Source organism: Lepidochelys olivacea (assembly GCF_965140295.1).
Source record: "Lepidochelys olivacea isolate rLepOli2 genome assembly, chromosome: 3".
NCBI classification, from domain to species: Eukaryota; Metazoa; Chordata; order Testudines; family Cheloniidae; genus Lepidochelys; species Lepidochelys olivacea.
The window spans coordinates 31,236,921-31,261,159 of record NC_140413.1 but is presented as its reverse complement, the minus strand read 5'-3'; the positions used below and the strand labels follow the sequence as shown (position 1 = coordinate 31,261,159).

Here is a 24,239-nt window from a genome sequence, read left to right as displayed (position 1 = left end):
ATATCGCCAGATTCATCCATTTCATTCTCACCCATAACAATTTTACATTCAACAGAACCCATTTTGCCCAAACCATGGGAACAGTCCTGGGTATTAAAATGGCTCTCCAAAATGCCAACCTCTTTATGGGCTACCTGGAAGAATTGCTGGACAAATGCACCATGAAGCCAATGGTGCACCTGAGATGCATCAAAGATATTTTCATCCACTGGACAGATGACTTCAGCTCCTTCCTAGATTTTCACCACAACTTTATCAACTACCACCTGTCCATTAAACTCTCTCTGAAACACTCCCACACCAGCATTAACTTCCTGGACACCATAAGCATCTTCAACAATGGAACCCTAGAGACAAATATATGCAAGAAACCCATTGATCACCGTACCTACCTTTATATGGGCAGGAGTGGTGTCCCTAGCCTCTGTTTGCCAGAAGCTGGGATTGGGTGAGAGGGCATGGATCACTTGATGATAACCTGTCTGTTCATTCCTTTTGGGGCACCTACCATTGGCCACTGTCAGAGGGCAGGATATTGGTCTTGATGGACCTTTGGTCTGACCTTGTATGGCCATTCTTATGTTCTTAACTATCCCAAACACACCAAGAAATCTGTTTTCTACAGCAAGACACTCAGATCCACAGAATATGCTCCGAGGAGGAAGTCCAGGATATACACCGTAACACAATCAAAACTGCCTTCACCAAACAAGGATGCTCCATCAGGGAAGTAGATCACATCATGGAATGGGCCACCCAAATACCAGAGAGAACTGCTTCAACACAGAAATAAAACTCTCTCCAATCGCCCACCTCCAGTTGTCACCTGTCACCCCACACTGGAACCCATATAGGGTATCATCAAACAAGTTCAATCCATGATCGATGAAGACCCCCATCCTGAAAGAAATCTTTCCTGAACCGCCTCTTTGGACTTCAAACACCCCCCACCCCCAACCTCTCCATGCTCATCATTAGAAGCAAGGTCCCCACAGACCAGAACATGTCCACTCAAAACGGCGCTGGACCCTGCCAGAACAACAGATGCAAAACTTGCAAACACATCTCCACTATTACAATGATAAACACCCCTCATGACACACCTTTCAAGACATACACCACATGTTGTGATTGGCATATCTTATCCAGTGCGCTAAATGCTCCAATAGCAACTATGTGTAGTTAGACTCCTAATCGCCACACTCATGAATGAACTCACACAGCAAAATGATAAAAGACAAAAAATACCCCATCTGTGGGTGAACGCTTTTTGCAAAGTGATCATTCAGTATCTGACCTATCAGTCCTCATCCCCCAAGGAAACCTGCACAACACTTTCAAAAGATGAGCCTGGGAGCTTAAATTCATAACTTTGCTAGACAATAAAAATCATGCACTGAATAGACACACTGGATTTATGGCTTATTACAAAAATCTATAATTCACTAACAACCCTTCACATCTCCTTCCTTTTGTTCCTGTGACTGGAGGGATGGTAATGGGCCACTTTACCTTGAATGGTCCCTTGAAATATATGTGAACTACTTATACTAAACAATCTGTTCCATCTTGCATTTAGCTGTGACACTTGGAGTAAGTTTTCCAGACCTGAAGAAGAGCTCTGTATAAGCTCAGAAACTTGTCTCTCTCACCAACAAAAATTGGTCCAATAAAAGATATCTCACCCACCTTGTTTCTCTTGAGAAATAAGGTCACATTCTGCTGCCCTTTATGTTCTTTATTCCTCAGGTAACTGTTGAGCTCATTGTGACCAAATAAGAGTCTGATCATAAGTAATGTTTTTATCTAGAATTAATGTTACAGTGGAAGCTTGGAAATCTTTCTTCATGTGGTTAATAGATTCGAAAGGAGACAGTTGCAAGATTATTTCTATGAATTAGTATGGAAATTTGAAAGGGATTTTTGTATGAAGTTATGTTACAGAGCTACAGATTGTTATCTATCTAGCTTTGAGAGTTCATGCTAAATTTGCAGTGCTTTAGGGTATTTTTTTGATTTATTTATTTTTTTGGGGAACCTTGCTGCCTCACAAACACATGTTATGAACAAGGTTCCAGCTCCAAAGAGTATCCTGCATAATACATACCAAAGCTTGTAGAGGTGCTAAAGAAAGGGCATGAACGTTTCTGTATAACAATAATGTAGAATTTGAATTAAAAACAGATAGCTAAAGATGCTGGGGTAAAATCTAAAAACAAAACAGAAGAAACTTTTTAAACCTATTTTGTCTTTCAGTCTTGGCCTGTGTATGAAGATGTGCATAACAAGATGTCTGAACTTGCAGCGTTTTTAGATTTGCCTCGTTTTCCAGCTATAACTGATAGCTGCTTTCTTCATCCAAACATCTTGTGCATTAAATATCTGATGGAAGCCAACTTACCTGGTAAATACGCCTCTTAAATTTACCGTCTAATTAAACCTTGGCCTTTGTAGTCTCTAAAACTGCTAAGGCTCTCTAGCAAAGGAACTGATGAACTATTCACATACCAGCCTTATCATAGTGATATGACAGTGCTTCCCCTCTTCCTTCTAAGTTTCTTAACATTTAGTTATGAAACTCCAAAGATAATTACTACAGAAATAATTTAATAAGTTGGCTGAACATTTAAAATAATTATTATGGGCTTGATCCTGCAAGGTTCTGAGCACCCTGACCCAGCAAAGTGCTTAACAATATGCTTACTTTAAGCATGTAAATAGTCCTGCCAATCGTCCTTAGGACTGTTCATATTCTTAAAGTTAAGCATGTGTTTAAGTCCTTTGCTGGATTGGAGGAGAGCACTTTGCAGGATCAAGCCCTATGTGTGGTACTCATTTTTAATTTCATGAGAGCTGATGTTCATTGTATATATAAATTTTTATAAGGTTGTTTTTGAGTGCCACTGTAGTTAGGGGACGCTTCATGATTTCCACTTTAAACTCTGTTTTTTAGGGAGTTCATATTGCAATTGCTTCTGTTGCTTTATCTCAATGTAAACATGTTTTGACATACATTTGAATCGCTAGTATTCATTTTTAAAAGTGACTTTTGAGACTTTTTTTCTGTGCAACTGTAACTAATTTCAGTAAGTTTTCAATTTAAGATATATTAAAATATATAAAATCTGGTCAAAGAAATTAAAAGAAATAATCCCATTTTTCTCTGTACAACTATCTGAAGCTCAGTCGGAGATTTCTCAGTATTTACAAACTGAAATGAAAAGTACCTTGTGATTCTAGTTCTCTGGGGTCACAGTGTCAGGGACTGTAAATCAGTTTCTGACTTGCTTGATTTCTGAGTTAACATCAGAATTAGTGCTGTGTAAACATTCCATGCTTTTTGTTTAAATAGTAAACATTCAAGATTATCTAACAAATGACTATAGAAACTAGTATATATGCTATATATATTGGGCTTCTATGCTGCAGGTATCACAAGTGGCCCAGTTAGTCAAGATGGCTGTTTTCACTGAATAGTTTAGAAATGGTAATTTATTTTTCATACGTATCAGATATTTTATGAGAATACAACAATTCTTTTCACTGTGTGAGCTTGCAGTTCTTATTTACGGTCACATTTGAATGTGTAAAAAGAAGAAAGCTCACATTTAGAGCTAGAATTCCAGACTGGATATTCCATCTTTTAATCATTCTGTGCCTGTGTAGCATTTACATTATATGTAACATCACATTATTTTGAAATCTTGAAATATCAAATACGTGACTTGAGGATGGTCTGTAGGTCTGCAGTTTTCAGACTTACTACAAAGAAATTCAAAGCTGTCAGACCTTTTAAAATTACTACAAAAGAAGAATAGTTACAAAGGAGCAACAAATGGAATCCACAATAAAACTTAACATAAAAAGAATTAGTGACTATCTGAAAAAGGAATAACAGGGTGGGAGAGGGATTTGGACAAAGAAATTGATTCGTATGACTGTGTCTCTGTATGGGAAAGGGGATATACATCTTCAATTTGTGTAGCTCATAAAGAAAATTTTTATAAATTACTGTGTAGGTGGCCTTTGACTCCAATTAAGATCCATCCTGTTTTTGCTCCTAGGGAAGTGCTCTGTTGGAGGGTTTGCAGGGAAAGGGGAAAATACTGCACATGTGATTGTGTCCAGGAATTAGACTGTTTTGGGAGAAAATTATTGAAGAAATTAATCCTATGACAGAATACCAACTTCTTAAAGATCTCTTGACCTGCTTACTTATTGCTCCGGGAAATCTACATTTTAAACAAAATGACAAAATATATTTTTATTGTTAGCAGCTAGACTTTGGTTGCACATTACTGGAAAGTGGTGACCCTTCCTCCTTTGGAATTGTGGTATAGTAAAATATGGACTGTCCTTGTAATGGAAAAGCTTTTGTACCAAGAGAATCACCAAAAAGAGGATAGGTATTTAAAAATTTGGTTACCCATTTCTAGCCTTCTCAGAGAAGGGAGGGCTTTCCAACCTGGAATCCAGAAGCTTTATCCAGGTTCTTTAAATATTAATCTGATCCTGAATAAGTAATGTATGCTGTAGTACATTAATGTTTTATTGTAACTTTTGCCTTAATAAAAAACTTGGGGGGGGGAAGCTGGGTGGGAATATATTATGTGATTTAGGCTACAGTGAATTGATAATATCCCCTTGGGACAGTGTTGAATTATGAGAAGTCATTTTTTTCTTTTATTATTCACTATTTAAACATAATGAAACTTTCTTGTGTAAGTGATGCTATTGTTGGTAACATTTTTATTTTCAGGGATTTTAGTGGTTTGATGCATAGTCTCTGTGTGTTTAGTGTTGTGTATGAAGGTGACAACTGGAAAATTAAGATCAGGTCTTGTACTAATTTAACTCCTTACAAGCAATAGCTGCTGTGGAAATAGAAAGTATAGCTGAACTAATGTTGTACTCAGTCAGAATATAGCAAGATATTGCTAATCTTTTTGGAATCTGATGATGTAATCAGTTCCTGAGTTTCTTGCTAAACTGGAAAGGTAAGAAATGTGGGGATTTTGCACCAGTGAAAATAAGTATACAGTAATATTGGACTGTTCAGATGCAGTACAACTGGTGTTGGAATAATATTGATGTCTTTGACTTTCTTTCCTTTTGTGGTTTAAACAGAGAGTAGTTAAGATTAGCATTATAAACTTTAAACTGTGTCACTTCAGGCCTTGTTTCTGCAATCACTTACACACATGTTTAATTTTATTACTGGGAGTAGTTCTATTTAAATTTACAGGACTACTTGAAGTAAAGTTAGACCCTGATTCTGCAAACAAGTTAAAGGTTGTACAACATGTATTTAAGATCTGCCATACTTAGGGTATGACCAGGGTGGCCTAGCAACATCATTATTCCATCCAAAGGATCCAATGAGTATTTTATTCAAAGTGTAATTTTTCTTCCCTATTTCATAGTATATATTTTAAATCATACTGGCCTACCTCATAGGAGTGTTCTGAAGGTTAATTTAGTTAATATTGGTAAAAAGTTGTATTTTAAAAAAATCTGTGTATTTATAAGGTGTTAGAAACTGGCATATTTAACATGTCTGTACAGCTCATTTAACAATATTTTACTTTACTTTTTTCTTAATTAGATGAATTGCACAACTGGACTTGCAGAGTGGTAAAAAAGATCAATGCTGGAGAAACAGACTTTCTGACACTTGATCCTGTGAATAAATCAGCAAGGAAAGTAAAATATGATGTTCTTGCTGCAGCCATCATTATAGTGGTGCTCAAATTACTATTTTTATTAGATGATCAGTATGAATGGTAAGTATGTTTTATGAGCAAACTTTCACATCAGAAGGGCCCAAATTTTCTAATATTTCACTAAAACTTTTTTTAAACCGCTAACTCAGGCCCAAAGAATGGAAAGCAGATTCAATAATAGCCAATGTCAATTTCTTGCTATAACTCATGATTATTATTTAATGCTATTGTACCTTTAGCTAACTAATAATTTTAGTTTAAAAGTAAGCAGTAGTTCACATCTCAGCTGACTGTATTGATAACCAAATCTGATTGTTTTAAAGATAGGATTAAGGCTAAAATGGGTGGAATTTTTGGTGTCAGCGGTTTTGTTTTAAATATTTTTTTTTAAAGTTTCAGAAGTGGAAAGTATGATTCCAAAAAACAATCCATCTGATAAATATATATTTTTTCAGGTTACTTGCAAACTTGGCTGGAAAAAGAAATCAAAAGAACAAAGAAGGTACTTAATATGTCAGTGGAAAGAATCTAATATAATTTTTAAAATTAAATTTTGTAATTAAACTAGGTAGGGCATGGACTTATTGACCCTAAGAATGTGTTTGGTTTTTCTTTTTTTGGCTTTCATCAGTTTTTTATGGTGCATCAATTACTTCTTTGGGGTAAATTTAAAAATCTAGAAGCCCATTTGCAGAGTTGTTGGATCTACATTAGCATGTACATTTTCAGTATTAACTGTTAACTAAATTTTAAACGTTAATTTGTGATGTTGGGCTAGACTAGATAGAAATGTAAAACATTTCCACTTAAGACAAAACATACACTTTTTTCTGAAAAATATTTAAAGTTTTAATAGCTTCTGTTATTTCTGCTCTTGCATTCTTTGAATACAACTCAAAAGTTTTGGCTATATCATGTATATTTTGTTCTTCATGGAATATACACATCACTGCTTTTTGGAGTAAACAATACCTTGTATGTTCAAAAATTAGTTATTTAAGCATGTTTTATTTGAAATATACTCCACACCTTGGTTCTGTTTGGAATTCTTATAATTCTTGTACAATACTTGTTTACTAACATCATACTTACGCCTCTTGTCATGGGATAGCAGGTGCTAGGTATGTTGCTTAAATGCATATGTGGTACAGTTCAGGCATAAATTGAGAGGTACTTATTCTCAAATCACAGAACGGGGTTTTGTGCTATGTTTCATTACTCTAGTTAATCATAAATATGGAATGATGATATGACATTGGAATTTCGGAGGGGCTGGAGGAATATGGTTGACATTTTGTTTGCAGGATGCCTAGAAGGGAAGGCTATTTTTCTTTGTTTTGGGAGCTGATTTAAACTTTTCAGAATCCCATGAATACTTTAAAAAAGAATTAAAAAGAATACTTTAAAAGTAGCTAAAATTTTTGACCAGTCAACCTTCATCATTCCTTTGAACAGTTCACATTCTATATGTATGGAGGCCAATTCATGTTGCAAAGGTGAAAGGTTTATTCTATAGAGAGGGAGGACTAAATCTAAATCAAATCACCTCTTTGAGGATGAATCTTGGAGCTTGGGGGAAAAAATGCCTTATTAACTCCTGCTATTCTTAGCAGCAAGGTAAGGGCCAAAGAGTGAAAACCAAAAAAGTGTAAAGTGTTTATATGAGCTGAGTTAAAGAAACACAATTCACTCCCACTTATTTGGCTCCTCCACATCCCTGATGGTATCCTATAGGTTTCTTCACTGCCTGCTGTTTTATATAATTTATTTTTAAGGTATCTAGAGTCTAGGATATGCAATACACCCATTTAAAAAGAAAGCTAAAGGTCTAACTGCTGCTACCTTTCTAACATTCTGTATTTTATTTTGTTCTATCACTTTTCCTAAAACTAAATTTTGGATTTAACTTCAGGCTGCCTGTGGTTTGATTTCAAAAAGTGGTACAAGATTATAAAGAAGTCTGTGGACGTGGAACAGAAGAAATTAGATGAAGAAAGAGCCCGGTATGCTATTGTTCAGTACCTCACTTTTTTTGAGGTTGAATATCTTGGGTGAAATCGTGATCTCACTGACTTCAGTGGGGCCAGGATTTCACCCTTATTTCTGTCGCACGAGCTTGGAGGAGTAAAGCAAATTAATAAATCCTTGTGCTCTTTCTCCCATCACACTTAGAACTTTGGCCTGACATATTAATTAAATGGAAACTCTCTGTGACCAGTGACTGAATTATTAAAGCTATCAAAACTGATTACAATAAATGGTGAAAAATTGATGAAGAGCACTTCTTCCATGCCCCGCTCCACCAGTTTGAAGAGAGACTTCTCTTATGCACGGTGGTGAATAATGGTGCTGGGCACTTACCAATTTGAGGTTATACCTAAAATATTGGATACTTGTAATAACAATCCTGAGAAATGACTGCCTTTTCTTGTTTAGATATGGTTGTGCTGGTTTTTATTTTTTCACCAGGTTGTATTTCTTTCACTGATAGGTGTCTGTGGAAATGTGAAAAACCACTATTCTACTCAGCCAAGGAAAAATCTGTGGTTCTTAAGAAAAGACGTGAGTATAATTTTCTTTAGCCAACAATATGAGCAATACAATACGAATATTTTCTTGTCTTTTTCCCTGTTCAAGTTTTTGTTTATCAAAGGGATTTAGAATGAGAGTACCAGAATACATTGTTTATATTACAAGAGACTTGAAATGGATTTTTGCATAATTGAACTTTTGCCCTTTTTATGATATTTTATTATGTATAAAGGCAGCCTGTATTTTTTAAGCTTTCTTTTCACTGGATTTTTACTGTAAAGATATTGGGAAAGTCTTTTCGGTCTTCACTTGTTTTGCTGGAGTACCTCTTGGGAGTCTGAGCATGTGTATTGTGGGCTCTGATAGCATAACTGGTGGGGTAATGGTGTTTGAATTCTTAAAACATCCTTTCTTCAAAATGTTTATCAGAAAATGGAGTTAAATGCATTTTTTAAAAAGATCTCTAAACAATCTGATTTAAAATTACTTCTCCTCTCAGGTCCTCTATAACTTTGTCTCTTTACTTACATGGGGTCATAACTTTAATAATAGTTCCAGTCACAATAGAGGTTTTTAAAATAGACTGACTTGAATTTCAAATGTAAAAAAGAGAAGAAGAAAAATAAACATTTCACACTTTTTCTATATATCATGCAGAGGTAGAAAAAAGCACAAATTCAAATTAACGTTTTAAAACAGGATTTTAATGTTCTGTGTAGAAAGGTAAACTCTGTTTGTGGGAAAATGTAATGATACACTGTGGCTTAGGTTTTTGTTTCTCTTTGTACAGAAATGGTAGTGAACTTACAAAGACAGTTTGGCGCACTGTCTGGTTCAAGGCAAGTTGCTGAAAAGCAAAGCCCTTCAAGTTTCCAGTTAAATTGGGCTGAAGAAAACACAGATGGGAATTGTTTTCATGGGCATATCCTAGAGGGAGTTTTACAAGAAAAAGGCAATTCACTTACAACCATGAACACCAAGTATTGGTTGTGTACAGTTAAACTATGTAATGAGAAGTGAGTATCTGACTCTTGTTGGAAATGTGTTGAATATTCATGAAAAAGTTTCTCAAAATTAAATTTTTGTAAGGTATTTTATTTTTATTAAACAAGATATTTAGTGTGAGAGCTATGGACTGAGACTGTGCATTGGCTAGTGACTTACCTATGCTAAGCTGTTATATAATCTCAAAAAAATTAATCGTGATTAATTGCACTGTTAAACAATAGAATACCAATTTAAATGTATTAAATATTTGGATGTTTTTCTCAATTTTCAAATATATTGATTTCTATTACAACACAAAATGCAAAGTGTACACTGCTCACTTTATATTATTATTTTTATTACAAATATTTGCACTGTAAAAATTATAAACAAAAGAAATCGTATTTTTCAATTCTCCTCATACAAGTGCTGTAGTGCAGTCTTTTTATCATGAAAGTTCTACTTACAAATGTAGATTTTTGTTTTGTTTTGTTACATAACTGCTCTCAAAAAGAAAACAATGTAAAGCTTTAGAGCCTGCAAGTCCGCTCAGTCCTTACTTCTTGTTCAGCCAATTGCTTAGACAAACAAGTTTGTTTACATTTTCAGGAGATGCTGCTGCCTGCTTCTTATTTACAATGTCATCTGAAAGTGAGAACAGGCATTCGCATGGCACTTTTGTAGCCGGCGTTGCAAGGTATTTATCTGCCAGATATGCTAAACATTTGTATGCCCCTTCATGCTTTGGCCACCATTCCAGAGGATATGCTTCCATGCTGATGATGCTTGTTAAAAAATAATGTGTTAATTAAATTTGTGACTGAACTCATTGGGGGAGAACTGTATGTCTTCGGCTCTGTTTTACCCGCATTTTGCCATATATTTCATGTTATAGCAGTCCTGGATGATGACCCAGCATGTTGGTTTTAAGAACACTTTCACAGCAGATTTGACAAAACTCAAAGAAGAGACCAATGTGAGATTTCAAAAAACAGCTACAGCTCTCGACCTAAGGTTTAAGAATCAGAAGTACCTTCCAAAATCTGAGAGGGATGAGGTATGGAGCATGCTTTCAGAAGTCTTAAAAGAACAACACTCAGATGCAGAAACTACAGAATCTCAACCACCAAAAAAGAAAATCAGCCTTCTGCTGGTGGCATCTGACTCATGATGATGAAAATGAATATGCGTTGATCTGCTCTGCTTTGGATAGTTATCGAGCAGAACCCATCGTCAGCATGGACACGTGTCCTCTGGAATGGTGGTTGAAGTTGAAGGGACATGAATCTTTAGCGCAGGGGTCGGCAACCTTTCAGAAGTGGTGTGCCGAGTCTTCATTTATTCACTCTAATTTAAGGTTTCGCGTGCCAGTAATACATTTTAATGTTTTTAGAAGGTCTCTTACTATAAGTCTATAATATATAATTAAACTATTGTTGTATGTAAAGTAAATAAGGTTTTTAAAATGTTTAAGAAGCTTCATTTAAAATTAAATTGAAATGCAGAGCCCCCCGGACCAGTGGCAGGGACCCAAGCAGTGTGAGTGCCACTGAAAATCAGCTCACGTGCTGCCTTTCGCACTCATGCCATAGGTTGCCTACCCCTGCATTAGTGCATCTGACACCGAAATATCTTGCTATGCTGGCTACAACAGTGCCGTGCAAACGCCTGTTTTCACTTTCAGGTGTCATAAACGTGAAGCGGGCAGCATTATCTCCTGCAAATTGTAACCACGTTGGTTTGTCTGAGCGATTGGTTGAAGTAGGACTGAGTGGACTTGTAGGCTCTAAAGTTTTACAGTGTTTTATTTTCCAGTGCAATTATTTTTTGTACGTAATTCTACATTTGTAAGTTCAACTTTCATGATAAAGATATTGCACTACAGTACTTTAATGAGGTGAATTGAAAAATATTATTTTTGTTTTTTACAGTGCAAATATTTGTAATAAAAATAAATATAAAATGAGCACTCTACACTTTGTATTCTGTATTGTAATTGAAATCAATATATTTGAAAATGTAGAAAATATCCAAAAATATTTAAATAAACGGTATTCCATTACTGTTTAACAACGCGAATAATCATGATTAATTTTTTTAATCGCTTGACAGCCCTAATACATATATATATTGGTCGTGGGTCGGAAAAGTCATACTGTTGTATGCAATAGATGGTGTTAAACTAATGTGATTTTTTTTTTTATGGGATTACAGTTTGATTGATAAAGATAATAGTGTTGATGTAATATAGAATCATAGAATATCAGGGTTGGAAGGGACCTCAGGAGGTCATCTAGTCCAACCCCCTGCTCAAAGCAGGACCAATCCCCAATTAAATCATCCCATCCAGGCCTTTGTCAAGCCTGACCTTAAAAACTTCTAAGGAAGGAGATTCTACCACCTCCCTAGGTAACGCATTCCAGTGTTTCACCACCCTCCTAGTAAAAAAGTTTTTCCTAATATCCAACCTAAACCTCCCCCACTGCAACTTGAGACCATTACTCCTTGTCCTGTCCTCTTCTACCACTGAGAACAGTCTAGAACCATCCTCTCTGGAACCACCTCTCAGGTAGTTGAAAGCAGCTATCAAATCCCCCCTCATTCTTCTCTTCTGCAGACTAAACAATCCCAGTTCCCTCAGCCTCTCCTCATAGGTCATGTGTTCAGACCCCTAATCATTTTTGTTGCCCTTCGCTGGACTCTCTCCAATTTATCCACATCCTTCTTGTAGTGTGGGGCCCAAAACTGGACACAGTACTCCAGATGAGGCCTCACCAATGTCGAATAGAGGGGAACGATCACGTCCCTCGATCTGCTGGCAATGCCCCTACTTATACAGCCCAAAATGCCATTGGCTTTCTTGGCAACAAGGGCACACTGCTGACTCATATACAGCTTCTCGTCCACTGTCACCCCTAGGTCCTTTTCCGCAGAACTGCTGCCTAGCTATTCGGTCCCTAGTCTGTAGCTGTGCATTGGGTTCTTCCGTCCTAAGTGCAGGACCCTGCACTTACCCTTATTGAACCTCATCAGATTTCTTTTGGCCCAATCCTCTAATTTGTCTAGGTCCCTCTGTATCCTATCCCTGCCCTCCAGCGTATCTACCACTCCTCCTAGTTTAGTATCATCCACAAATTTGCTGAGAGTGCAATCCACACCATCCTCCAGATCATTTATGAAGATATTGAACAAAACCGGCCCCAGGACCGACCCCTGGGGCACTCCACTTGACACCGGCTGCCAACTAGACATGGAGCCATTGATCACTACCTGTTGAGCCCGACAATCTAGCCAACTTTCTACCCACCTTATAGTGCATTCATCCAGCCCATACTTCTTTAACTTGCTGACAAGAATACTGTGAGAGACCATGTCAAAAGCTTTGCTAAAGTCAAGAAACAGTACATCCACTGCTTTCCCTTCATCCACAGAACCAGTAATCTCATCATAGAAGGCGATTAGATTAGTCAGGCATGACCTTCCCTTGGTGAATCCATGCTGACTGTTCCTGATCACTTTCCTCTCATGTAAGTGCTTTAGGATTGATTCTTTGAGGACCTGCTCCATGATTTTTCTGAGGACTGTGGTGAGGCTGACTGGCCTGTAGTTCCCAGGATCCTCCTCCTTCCCTTTTTTAAAGATGGACACTATATTAGCCTTTTTCCAGTCATCTGGGACTTCCCCCATTTGCCATGAGTTTTCAAAGATAATGGCCAATGGCTCTGCAATCACAGCCGCCAATTCCTTTAGCACTCTCGGATGCAACTCGTCCGGCCCCATGGACTTGTGCACGTCCAGCTTTTCTAAATAGTCCCTAACCACCTCTCTCTCCACAGAGGGCTGGCCATCTACCCACCATGCTGTGATGCCCAACGCAGCAGTCTGGGAGCTGACCTTGTTAGTGAAGACAGAGGCAAAAAAAGCATTGAGTACATTAGCTTTTTCCACATCCTCTGTCACTAGGTTGCCTCCCTCATTCAGTAGGGGGCCCACACTTTACTTAGACTTCTGTAAGGCATTTGACTTAGTACCACAAAATATTTTGATTAAAAAACTAGAACGATATAAAATTAACATGACACACATTAAGTGGATTAAAAGATGACCAACTTCCATCTGAGTGCAGAAGACTACTCAGGATAATGTAAGAGTTCAATAGCATTTATCTCTTGTGAGGCAGGAAGAAGTATTTACATTTCAAATGGTGTTTTTATCTAGCCTCCAAAATCCTGATTTTTTTTTTTTATTTTTAATAAACAAGGTGGCCTGGCCTAAGGCCAGTTTACTGTTCTGCCACTGGGTCATGCCATGAAAAGCAAACCCAGCTCCTGTTCAGCCAATGGATTAGGTGGGGGTGAGGAAAAGATACTGAGAGATTGAAGATCATCTTGGATTCACACTGCAATAATGGGTTTCTGCTGTCTTTTGTGGGAAGGAATATTGGGAAATCTGAATTCAATCTCATTGCATTTCATGCCAATATATTATATACCCAAGCCTTAAGATTTTATTTACTATAAAATATCACGTTTAAGAAAACAAACACTACAATATCAGCTATATTATTTTAGGTTTAGTTTATTTAATATTCTGTTTTTGAAAATGACTGAGTCTAAAGTGTGTGCACACTTTGTTGCCTTTTCAGTGTACTTGCTTATTATTCATCTACCTTTTTTCCTTTTCACTTTGCCTTTTATGCATTCACCAAGACAGAAGTGGGTTGGAATAATGTAAACATAGTATCATATTACAAGAGCTTTTGTTCTTTAGGTTCATTCTCTTGTATGAACAAGAAACTTTTTAACAGAGGGTGAGGGAAGAATCCTCTTTATTCATATGCATAAATCTGATACAGATTGGTTAAGTGTTTTTTTTAATGTATGTTTGCATGAACAATCTCTCTCCGTGCAAATTTTGTATTTAAGCATGTATTTACATATGTAGTACGTTAGAACATAATGTGAAATGCAAATAGTCATAGCCATCAGAAATCAAGAATTGAGTTTAAATTCTTATCCTTTAGATTTCCCATTGTATCATCTATAGTGCAAGTAGTTAATGTAGTTACAAATATGGCCATTTCTTTAATTTTTTGAAAATGTGAAAAGAGCATTCATTCCCTCAGCTATGAGATTTTGTGCATTAGAGATGCCATAGAGCTAAAAACAAACCCCAGAAATGTTTCTTTAAAAATCAGTTTTTCTGGAACCACTGAAATGCTTTATGCATATGGCTATTTCATGGCCTCACTACAGAGCACAGTTAAGGTTGCTTTAAATTTCCATATGTTAAAATGTTTAGACTTTTTAAGCTTACCTAACTGTGAGTTTCTTGTGTTTCTAACACTTAGTTTTTAAGCTAATTAAACATCCGTTTAATGAATTTTACTCTAATTTTGTTTATATGTACACTTCATTTTAATGTAATTTTTGTCTGGGAATTTAAAAAGCACAAGGTCCTGAAGTCTTAGATCCTTTAAACTATTCTTGGAGTAGATAGTAAGGAGAAAATGCCTTTGAGGAAGAAAATGCAAATTCTATGTATCTGATGTCTGTATGAAAACCCTCACTCCCATTAAAATCAAATAGGTGCCCTGCAATGCCACTTTAACCTGTTTGTATCAGATCATTAGTTTTGGTTGACAAAATATATTTTGAGAGAGCAGAACACTTTGAAAAGAAGTGTTACCTCATGGGCCATTCCACATAAAAAATGCCTGAGTATCTTTCTTTCAGCTTCATTGATGTGCATAAACCTGATGTTTTGATCTCTTACAAGTTCCTAAATGCAGATTTGGATTTTTTTTTTAAATCGTCACTGTCAACCTTTTCTAGTCCTTTGTATGTTGCTCCCTTACAAATATTTTTACAATAAAATTGTGCACCACTATAAAATTAATTGTAATAAAGTACCAAGCCCCCAGAATTCAAATGCCAAGTAATATTGATTTTAAAATCTTGCTATTTCAAACACATGATGCTAATACTGCCTAAAAACAAAAAGAAGCGCTAAAAATGTCAGTGGAGATTTGTTTTAAGTAACCATACATATCATAGAATATCAGGGTTGGAAGGGACCCCAGAAGGTCATCTAGTCCAACCCCCTGCTCAAAGCAGGACCAATTCCCAGTTAAATCATCCCAGCCAGGGCTTTGTCAAGCCTGACCTTAAAAACCTCTAAGGAAGGAGATTCTACCACCTCCCTAGGTAACGCATTCCAGTGTTTCACCACCCTCTTAGTGAAAAAGTTTTTCCTAATATCCAATCTAAACCTCCCCCACTGCAACTTGAGACCATTACTCCTCGTTCTGTCATCTGCTACCATTGAGAACAGTCTAGAGCCATCCTCTTTGGAACCCCCTTTCAGGTAGTTGAAAGCAGCTATCAAATCCCCCCTCATTCTTCTCTTCTGCAGGCTAAACAATCCCAGCTCCCTCAGCCTCTCCTCATAAGTCATGTGTTCCAGACCCCTAATCATTTTTGTTGCCCTTCGCTGGACTCTCTCCAATTTATCCACATCCTTCTTGAAGTGTGGGGCCCAAAACTGGACACAGTACTCCAGATGAGGCCTCACCAATGTCGAATAGAGGGGAACGATCACGTCCCTCGATCTGCTCGCTATGCCCCTACTTATACATCCCAAAATGCCATTGGCCTTCTTGGCAACAAGGGCACACTGCTGACTCATATCCAGCTTCTCGTCCACTGTCACCCCTAGGTCCTTTTCTGCAGAACTGCTGCCTAGCCATTCGGTCCCTAGTCTGTAGCTGTGCATTGGGTTCTTCCGTCCTAAGTGCAGGACCCTGCACTTATCCTTATTGAACCTCATCAGATTCCTTTTGGCCCAATCTTCCAATTGGTCTAGGTCCTTCTGTATCCTATCCCTCCCCTCCAGCGTATCTACCACTCCTCCCAGTTTAGTATCATCCGCAAATTTGCTGAGAGTGCAATCCACACCATCCTCCAGATCATTTATGAAGATATTGAATAAAACCGGCCCCAGGACCGACCCTTGGGGCACTCCACTTGATACCGGCTGCCAACTAGACATGGAGCCATTGATCACTACCCGTTGAGCCCGACAATTTAGCCAGCTTTCTACCCACCTTATAGTGCATTCATCCAGCCCATACTTCCTTAACTTGTTGACAAGAATACTATGGGAGACCGTGTCAAAAGCTTTGCTAAAGTCAAGAAACAATACATCCACTGCTTTCCCTTCATCCACAGAACCAGTAATCTCATCATATAGTAATAAGCTATTATAAAATATTGATTCCAGGAAGAAGTGTTTAAGGAAAATTTTATTTAAAGGTAAACTGCAATGTACAATAAAGGTCCAATCAGTGTGGACAGAGATTGCTTAACTTTTTTTTTTTTTTTTTTTTGAGACTGAAACACACAGTTCTCCACTCCAGCAACATTTGACAGCAGAAAGCTTGGCCCAGTACCCTCTATTGTAACCACGCCAGCTATGGCCAATGGAATAAGTGCACTAACTGAATGTTTCTGCTAAAAATGAATAGTAGCGGAATAGTTAATAATGCTGACATTTAAATTGTCATCAGTAGGCTCAGAATTACATCAGTTATGATGAATAAGAGCAAGTCACACCCGTTGGAGCTATTGTTCCAGGCTGTCTGCAGACTCTGGAAAACATGACTCCACCTGATACATTCTGTTAACATTTAAAAGGTTTTGCTCCTCATAAGCGGGGAATAGGAGAGGAATAATTTTCTTAAGTAACATCTTAAATTTGACAGCCAAATTGTCTCAATCTGCAGTGGTGGAATCATGGAAAATACAGGGTTTTAGTGAAGACCAATGTGTACCTGGTTTTGGGAAACATATACAGCACACCCTTCTTACCTGTCTCTAGAATAACGATCTAGCCTAATCTGTATGTGGCCCCAGTCTTGCAAATAAATATTCCATAGAGACTCTGAGTGGGTCCATAGATTGGAGCCATAGATCAATAACGGTACTTATGATATAATAAAAAATACTCAAATTAGAGGAAAACTTGAGTATGTCTGAATGTCAACAAGATAAATTTGTGATTTAGAACATACTTATCCTTTTTTTTGTGTTTGGTTTTTTTTTGTAGGATATGTGGGCAACTGACACACTATAAAGAATCAAACTTTCCACAGAGCTACCAGTTTGTGTTAAACCTGTTCTCCTTCCTCCTAAGGGTACCAGCCTCTCTCATCCATGAAGAGGTATGTTTAATAGAACACAAACTGTTTAAAACAAAACTCCACAGAAAGTAACACAAAACAAAACATTCATGTCCAAGAAAATGGAAAGTCCTAAAGATCACAGATGGTAAATGAAAAAGTTAAGAACTATGGCCCCAGTCCTGCGATAGCATCCATGCATACAGACCTAACACCTGCATGAAGCTCCACTGTTCTCAGCGTGATGCTGTATGGGTGGATCTGCCACTGCCTGTCTCACTGCCAATTCGTGGTTTCAATGCATCTACATTACAAAGAACAATGGGAAACCACGTGAGGGAAAAGTTACTGAAGCAACTGCTTACCAAAGTTTACATCCACTTGTATTAAAGGCAATGGGAAATTTATTAAAGTAGTAGTTTTTTGGCATACATACATACTTGTGTGTATCTTGATTGCAAAGTGCAGCAAATCATCTAGATTATATTAATTGTTCATTTTACTGAAGGGTTTGCATTTCAAAATAGTCTGTATCTTGTTGGGGTTTTTTAACTTGTATGAGAGCAAATGTTACCTATTTCTAAAAAGAACTATTTGTTTACATTTGAAATAAAAAAACTGCTAAAAAACAACTGTGGGAAAAGAGGTGTTTAACAGAGGGTTTTATTGGGGTGATCTGACATTTGGGTTGCAACTCACTATTTTGAAACATCAGATTGATTGGAAGGAGCCTTGCAATATTCTCTCCTGGCCTCTTTACATTTCCTCTCTTCCTATTCTCCTCCTCACCCTTTGCTATGCCCAAGCTTCTTACGTAGCCATTATTTTATATTCTTTTCCCGCTCCAGCCTCATGGTTTCTTCTGTGCTTCCCCTTTAACACCTGGAACTCCTCCCTCCCTTTCCTGGTACACCACGTGCTGGGTTTCTCTCGATCTTTCTTCTGCAAGGCTTACTGACAGTGATCATGATAATTAAATTATTCCACTTGTCACCTGAAGATGTGTTGAGCCTCATCCATCTAATACCTGTCCAAGTCCTAGCTTTATTCTTCATGCACTGAGTAAGTTGCTCAACTAAATCAGCCAGAACAGACAAGGTGGAGAGAAAGCTGGATGCCAACACCATCATAGCTAGGGCCCTACCAAATTCGCTGTCCATTTTGGTCAATGTCACAATCATAGGATTTTTAAAATCATAAATTTCATGGTGTTGTAAGGGTCCTGACACAAACAGGAGTTGTGGGAGGATCGCAAGGTTATGGTAGGGTGTGGGGGGTTGCAGTACTGCTACCCTTACTTCTGCGCTGCTGCTGGCAGTGGTGCTGCCTTCAGAGCTGGGCAGCTGGAGAGCGGCAGCTGCTGGCTGGGAGCCCAGCTCTGAAGGCAGAGCCGCCGCCAGCAGCAGCGCAGAAGTAAGGATGGTATGGTATGGTATTGCCACCGTTCTGCGCTGCTGCCTGCAGAGCTAGGCCCTCAGTCAGCAGCCGCCACTCTTTAGCTGCCCAGCTCTGAAGGCAGCAGCGCAGAAGTAAGGATGGCATGGTATTGTATTGCCACCCTTACTTCTGCGCTGCTGCTGGCAGGGTGCCGCCTTCAGAGCCGGGGGCGTGACCACCCGCTGCTGCTCTCTGGCCACCCAGCTCTGAAGGCAGAGCAGAAATAAGGGTGGTAATTAGGGATGTAAATAACGTGTAAAAACAATAATCGTGTAACTGATTAAAATTCTATCTGTTACATGGTTAAACATTTAAACAGGGTGCAGGAGGTGCTGCAGCACCCGCACGTTTTAGGCCGGTTTCTGCTGCCGGCCCCACACCCAGGGCTCTGTGCAGGGCAGCAGCAGATCCCCAGGCACGCCAGGATGCCGGGCGAGTAGCCAGGACCCTGAGGGTGTGCAGGGCCGGCAGACGGGACCCCAGGCAGAGTTTAATTGCTCACAGAAATTGATAAGCATCAATTTTATCGGTTAACCGGTTAAACTTTTACATCGCTAGTGGTAATACCACAACCCCCCTAAAATAACCTTGTGACCCCCCCCTGCAACTTCCTTTCGGGTCAGGACCCCCAATTTGAGAAACGCTGGTCTCCTCTGTGAAATCTGTATAGTATAGGGTAAAAGCACACAAAAGACCAGGATTTCACGGTGGGAGATCAGTTTTTGTCGTCCGTGATGTATTTTTCATGGCCATGAATTTGGTAGGGCCCTTATCATAGCCCATGTTTTCTCAATTGTGCTTTCTAATGGGCTTACATACGTTTGAACAGGAGTAAGGAGTAGATACCATGTAGGCTGGAATCTTTGTGGCAGATAAACGGTTGCCTAGCACCATTCTTTGGTGTCTCAGCTAATATTAATAAAAGCCAGTGCCTCCAACCCCTAATAGGGAGCACAAATGTTACGAAATTCAATTATACTAAAGTCAGCAAACATCTAAAATGATTACCATGGACAGCATGTCCCATCTGGGGGTGTGGGAAGGCTCTTAGGGTTTGTCTACACCAGGAGTTCTCAAACTGGGGGTCAGGACCCTTCTGGGGGTTGTGAGGTTATTACATGGGGGGTCGCTAGCTGTCAGTCTCCACCCCAAACCCCGCTTTGCGTCCAGCATTTATAATGGTGTTAAATATATTAAAAAGTGTTTTTAATTTATAAGGCGGGTCGCACTTATAGGCTTGCTATTTGAAAGGGGTCACCAGTACAGAAGTTTGAGAACTACTAGTCTACACAACAAAGATATAGGCCTGATATAGGCTGATATAGGCCTGCAGCTGGCCTATATCAGCCAACTTGGGCTTGTGGGGCTTGGGTTACAGTGTTGTTTTCATTGCTGTGTGTTCTGGAGCCCCAAGCTCTGGGATCCTCCCACCCCACCGGATCCTAGAGCTTGGGAGCCAACCTGAGCCCAGAAGGTCTACACAGCAATGAAACAGTCCTGCAGCCTGAGCCAGCCACAGGTATCCAGTTACTGTATAGACATAATCTTAAAGAGCTTCCAACTTCTCTCATGAGCAAGGAGCCCAGGCTGCAGTGGTGAGATAATCCCAGAAGGTGGCCAGTACAGTGGGTCCTCTCTCTGGTGGTCAGGTCCCCTCAGTCATAGTTTAAATAAAATTATAAAGTTGAAATCTGAAGACTGAGAATGGATCTTGTAGGTTGTAGGAATGGAGATGTACTGCCCTAACCTTCTGGAACCAAGTGGAAAAAGCAACACTCAAACTGTGAAGATCACCGGGAAGGAGCCCAGAGGTGGTTAGGAAGTCAGAACTAGGTCACAGAAAGCACCTGGAAAGTTTTGCACACCAAGGGGGAAGATTCATTCAAAACTGAGCAGAAGGTCAGTGAAAGTGATATCTTGCTACCTTGAAACAAAAATCTGAAACTTAGGGTGGTCTTATCACAAACAGGGAGTCAGAGTAGTAGGCTTGAGATTGTGACATGCTCTGATACTAGGGAGATTATATAGTGCCAACAACAACAAAAATAAGTGTGTGTTGAGTGGGAGGGAGGAGACTGAGATGTGACTTGTGTCACATTCATACTCAATGATTCATAGCGCTTGTACAGTGCTTAGGTGCCTTAGGCATATCTAAGATCTAAATAGAAATTGTACTGGGCACGTCAGACAGGCATGAAGAGAGAGACCCAATTCTGATAATTTTATATGTAAATTGACTCAGAGATAAATTTCATGCATTGTGTTTTTAGTGCCACAATTTTTGTTTAGATTTTAAGATTTGTTATCTATGTTGACCCTTCCTAGAGTTTTTAGGCCTTTTGGAAGAAATTTCTGATGTGGTTATGAGATAGGCAGCCCCAGTTGCTATTTTTATCAGCAGTTACATTATTTTTTAACAAGAATGTAAGTTTCCTTATCACTTTTTTAAAAAGTTTGAAATACCGTCTCCTTTTATACACTGTCTTAATTGTAAACTACTTATCCTTTTATTAGTCAAAATGCCTTATTCCTGTTACTACAGTATTTATCATTGGTTTCAGGTTCACTAGCTAAAAGACACATAGTATTTAAAGTAATACGAAAGGCTGTATTTAACTTCATTTGAAAGACTACATATGCGTAATTACAGACACAGCTTTCTTTTAAAGCTACTGTAGTTGTAAAAATAGTGTGTGCATACTCAATCTGCGAATGTAACAATGCGCCCTTAGATGTTGGGATAAATTAAAGTTGTGCTTTAATAAACAGAAATAAAGCTTGCAATTCATCACCAAGCAGTTTGTGCCTCCTGGACACATAGGGTAAGAGTCGGATTTAAAAGTAAAGGGTGTGCTTCTAATGTGCTTGATGTCAGTCCCATCCAGTTTAATCAGTCAACATTTAGTTTGTGTAATGATAGTTAGCAACAAGCTGATGAACCACAGGGTGACTTATCTTCACTCAAGTGTAGTTGTGCTCTCTTGGGACACAACTACTTTGAGTCCAGTCAACACTGCACTGAGGTGGAGCCACATTTCTTAAGCAGACAACTGGGGCTGGATAGCCCGAGGCTAGGGTGTCCACTTCAGCCCAGCAGCTTTAACTCCTTATTCTCTCTGGTTTTGTTACATCTTCTTTTTATAATCATTTGCTAACAACATTTAAGGAAAGTCAACATTTTTTGCTTTGCTCTTTACTTTAGGTATTTGAAAAGGGGAAATTATACAAATGAAAATAATTGATATCTGCTTTTGACTTTTATCATTAAAAGATGAATTATTATTTTACAGTGCATAGATTAAAATGCATTAAAATATTTAGCAGCTTTAAGTCTTTCACACTGTAAAGTTATTAATTATTGATCTGCATGAGATTGTGAGTTCTTTAAAACTTATTTCCTCTTCCCCTGTGGTACATATGTATGCCCTGGCTTTGTGTATTGTTGTATATTAATGCATGTTTCCAGCTCCAGGAACGCAAATATAACCTCAAGACTAAGAAGAATTCACAGAACTCAGCTTGCCCTTCTGTTGACTTAGCAAAGAAAGAAAGGGCAAATGAATACACAAAGTGTTACCCTTTCTGAGCCTCTATCAAGATTTACTTGGAAACATTATATAATAAGACATCTTTTATTTTTTGAATGAAACCTTATGACTCTCAAAGGAATTTGAGAAAATTTGAATTGTACCTCCACTTAATTGCCTATCTCCATTCAAACACTTGACAATGTTAAACTAATAGTCATTTAATTACACAAACCCATTGAAAACAATTTATTAACTGAACTTCAAAAAAGCTTTTACAATTCTCCAAATATAGTCATAAAAATTGACTCCATTCTCTTCTGCCTCTAATGTGGTCTACACTAGGACATTTAACTGGTGGGTTAGCACCAGTGTATGTGTCAGTGGTACAGTGTGAAGGCAAGCCAGGCTGGTTCGGGTTTGTTGTCTACCCACCCGTGGTGTTCACAGTTGTAGTAGCATTGTTTGTAGCCCAGTCCCCAGCACAGCTTTCTAAAGCAGTGACTTGTGGGAGATTTTGGAAAGCCTTCTGGCATAATTTGAAAATAAATCAAACTCCCTTAATCCCCTGGAAGAGTCCCCTAAATCCCATTATCAAAATGGAAGTCTGAATAAACTCTGTTGTTTCCTTGCTTGGCAAATAAGGTTTCTGCTGAGGCTCCCAAAAGGTACTTGTGAGGCATCTCCAGCAGTAGTGGTGATTTGGTGAAGGGCAGTACTTTTGGAGATCCACAGACTAACTGGAGTAACTGGGGAACATTAAGGCCTGGAATCATTAGATATCTCACTTAGTCTGTTGTCTTTTTTCCTACCGCTCTTGACTTGAGTGAGCCACCCATCAGCTTGATTATTACGTCTTGTGCTGCTTTAAAAACATTAGTGAGACAGAAGGAATTTATTTAGGACTGCTTTTTATGCATCTTTCATTTCAAGACAGAATGAAATGTGTTTTCAGGTAGGTAAGAGTCATATGTACTACCTAGGTGAGTAGGCTGGTATGTGGGCCAACAGATGAAATGTAACTTATGCTTTGGCCATAGTACCCCATGGGGAATTTCTTCCAATAGAAAACTCCTATTTTCTCCTGTTTCAGCTGCTATGTTATTTTCTGATTTTCCTCCCCTCATTTGTCCAGCTTTCTGAGTCTGGACATATGACATAGCTCAGCCAGCCACTGTGTATGTTGAATTTAGCACTTCTGCCCTGACCCAGAAAACTGGCCATGCAGCCAGAAAGAAGAGCTGAAGGAGATGCAAGACTCTGAAAATTGAAACAGGTGTGCAGGAACCAGCTCTTCCCACTGCACTAATGAGAGGCAGAAAGAAATAAGAGGTAGAGTGAGGCTAGTAGAGTAGAGGAGAGGTGAGGTTAATGCTTCTGTCCTCATGACAGTTGCTAATGGCAACATTCATAAGAACCAAGAAAACTCTTCCCCTTCCCCAAAATATGAAAAATCAGCTCCCAACGGTATATGAGATATCAAAAAGCTATATAACCGCTCATCCCCTGGTTCTTTCTCCTGTTAAACCAGCTCAGCTACCATGGGCAGGATTGTGGGTCTGTGCCGTTTGCAGCTCTCAGAATTTTGGATCTGTCTGGAAATCCTGCGAATGCAGCAGTGTGAGGGGCATCACCTGTTCTGGCTTGTCATCCACCCAGGCTGCCTATCCTTACTGATCAGACCACAAGGTGTTTCCATGGCATGTAGTCGGACAGGGGTTCTCAACCTTTTTCTTTTTTTTCCTGAGCCTCTTCCCTTCCCCCCCAGTGTGCTATAAAAACTCCACGGCCTACCTGTGCCACAATAACTGTTCTTCTGCATATAAAAGCCTGGGTCGGTGTTAGAGGGTAGTA

The 24,239-nt window shown here is 38.7% G+C and overlaps 1 protein-coding gene across 3 annotated transcripts in view; it reads left to right on the top strand.

Annotated features, from left to right (window-relative positions):
* TAF1B (TATA-box binding protein associated factor, RNA polymerase I subunit B) overlaps positions 1 to 22,063 on the top strand; it is a 62,727-nt gene extending 40,664 nt beyond the window's left edge. Inside the window, exons 6-12 of one of the 3 annotated variants that reach the window (XM_084622046.1) lie at positions 2,257 to 2,404; positions 5,606 to 5,783; positions 6,179 to 6,225; positions 7,636 to 7,726; positions 8,215 to 8,285; positions 9,046 to 9,271; positions 17,349 to 22,063. In XM_084622046.1, coding sequence (XP_084478172.1) covers positions 2,257 to 2,404; positions 5,606 to 5,783; positions 6,179 to 6,225; positions 7,636 to 7,726; positions 8,215 to 8,285; positions 9,046 to 9,271; positions 17,349 to 17,514 — 927 coding nt within the window. In that variant the 3' untranslated portion in view covers positions 17,515 to 22,063. The remainder of the gene's footprint in view (positions 1 to 2,256; positions 2,405 to 5,605; positions 5,784 to 6,178; positions 6,226 to 7,635; positions 7,727 to 8,214; positions 8,286 to 9,045; positions 9,272 to 17,348) is intronic. The other 2 variants (XM_084622045.1, XM_084622044.1) reach the window with 2 other exon arrangements.
* Positions 22,064 to 24,239: the final 2,176 nt, after the last annotated feature.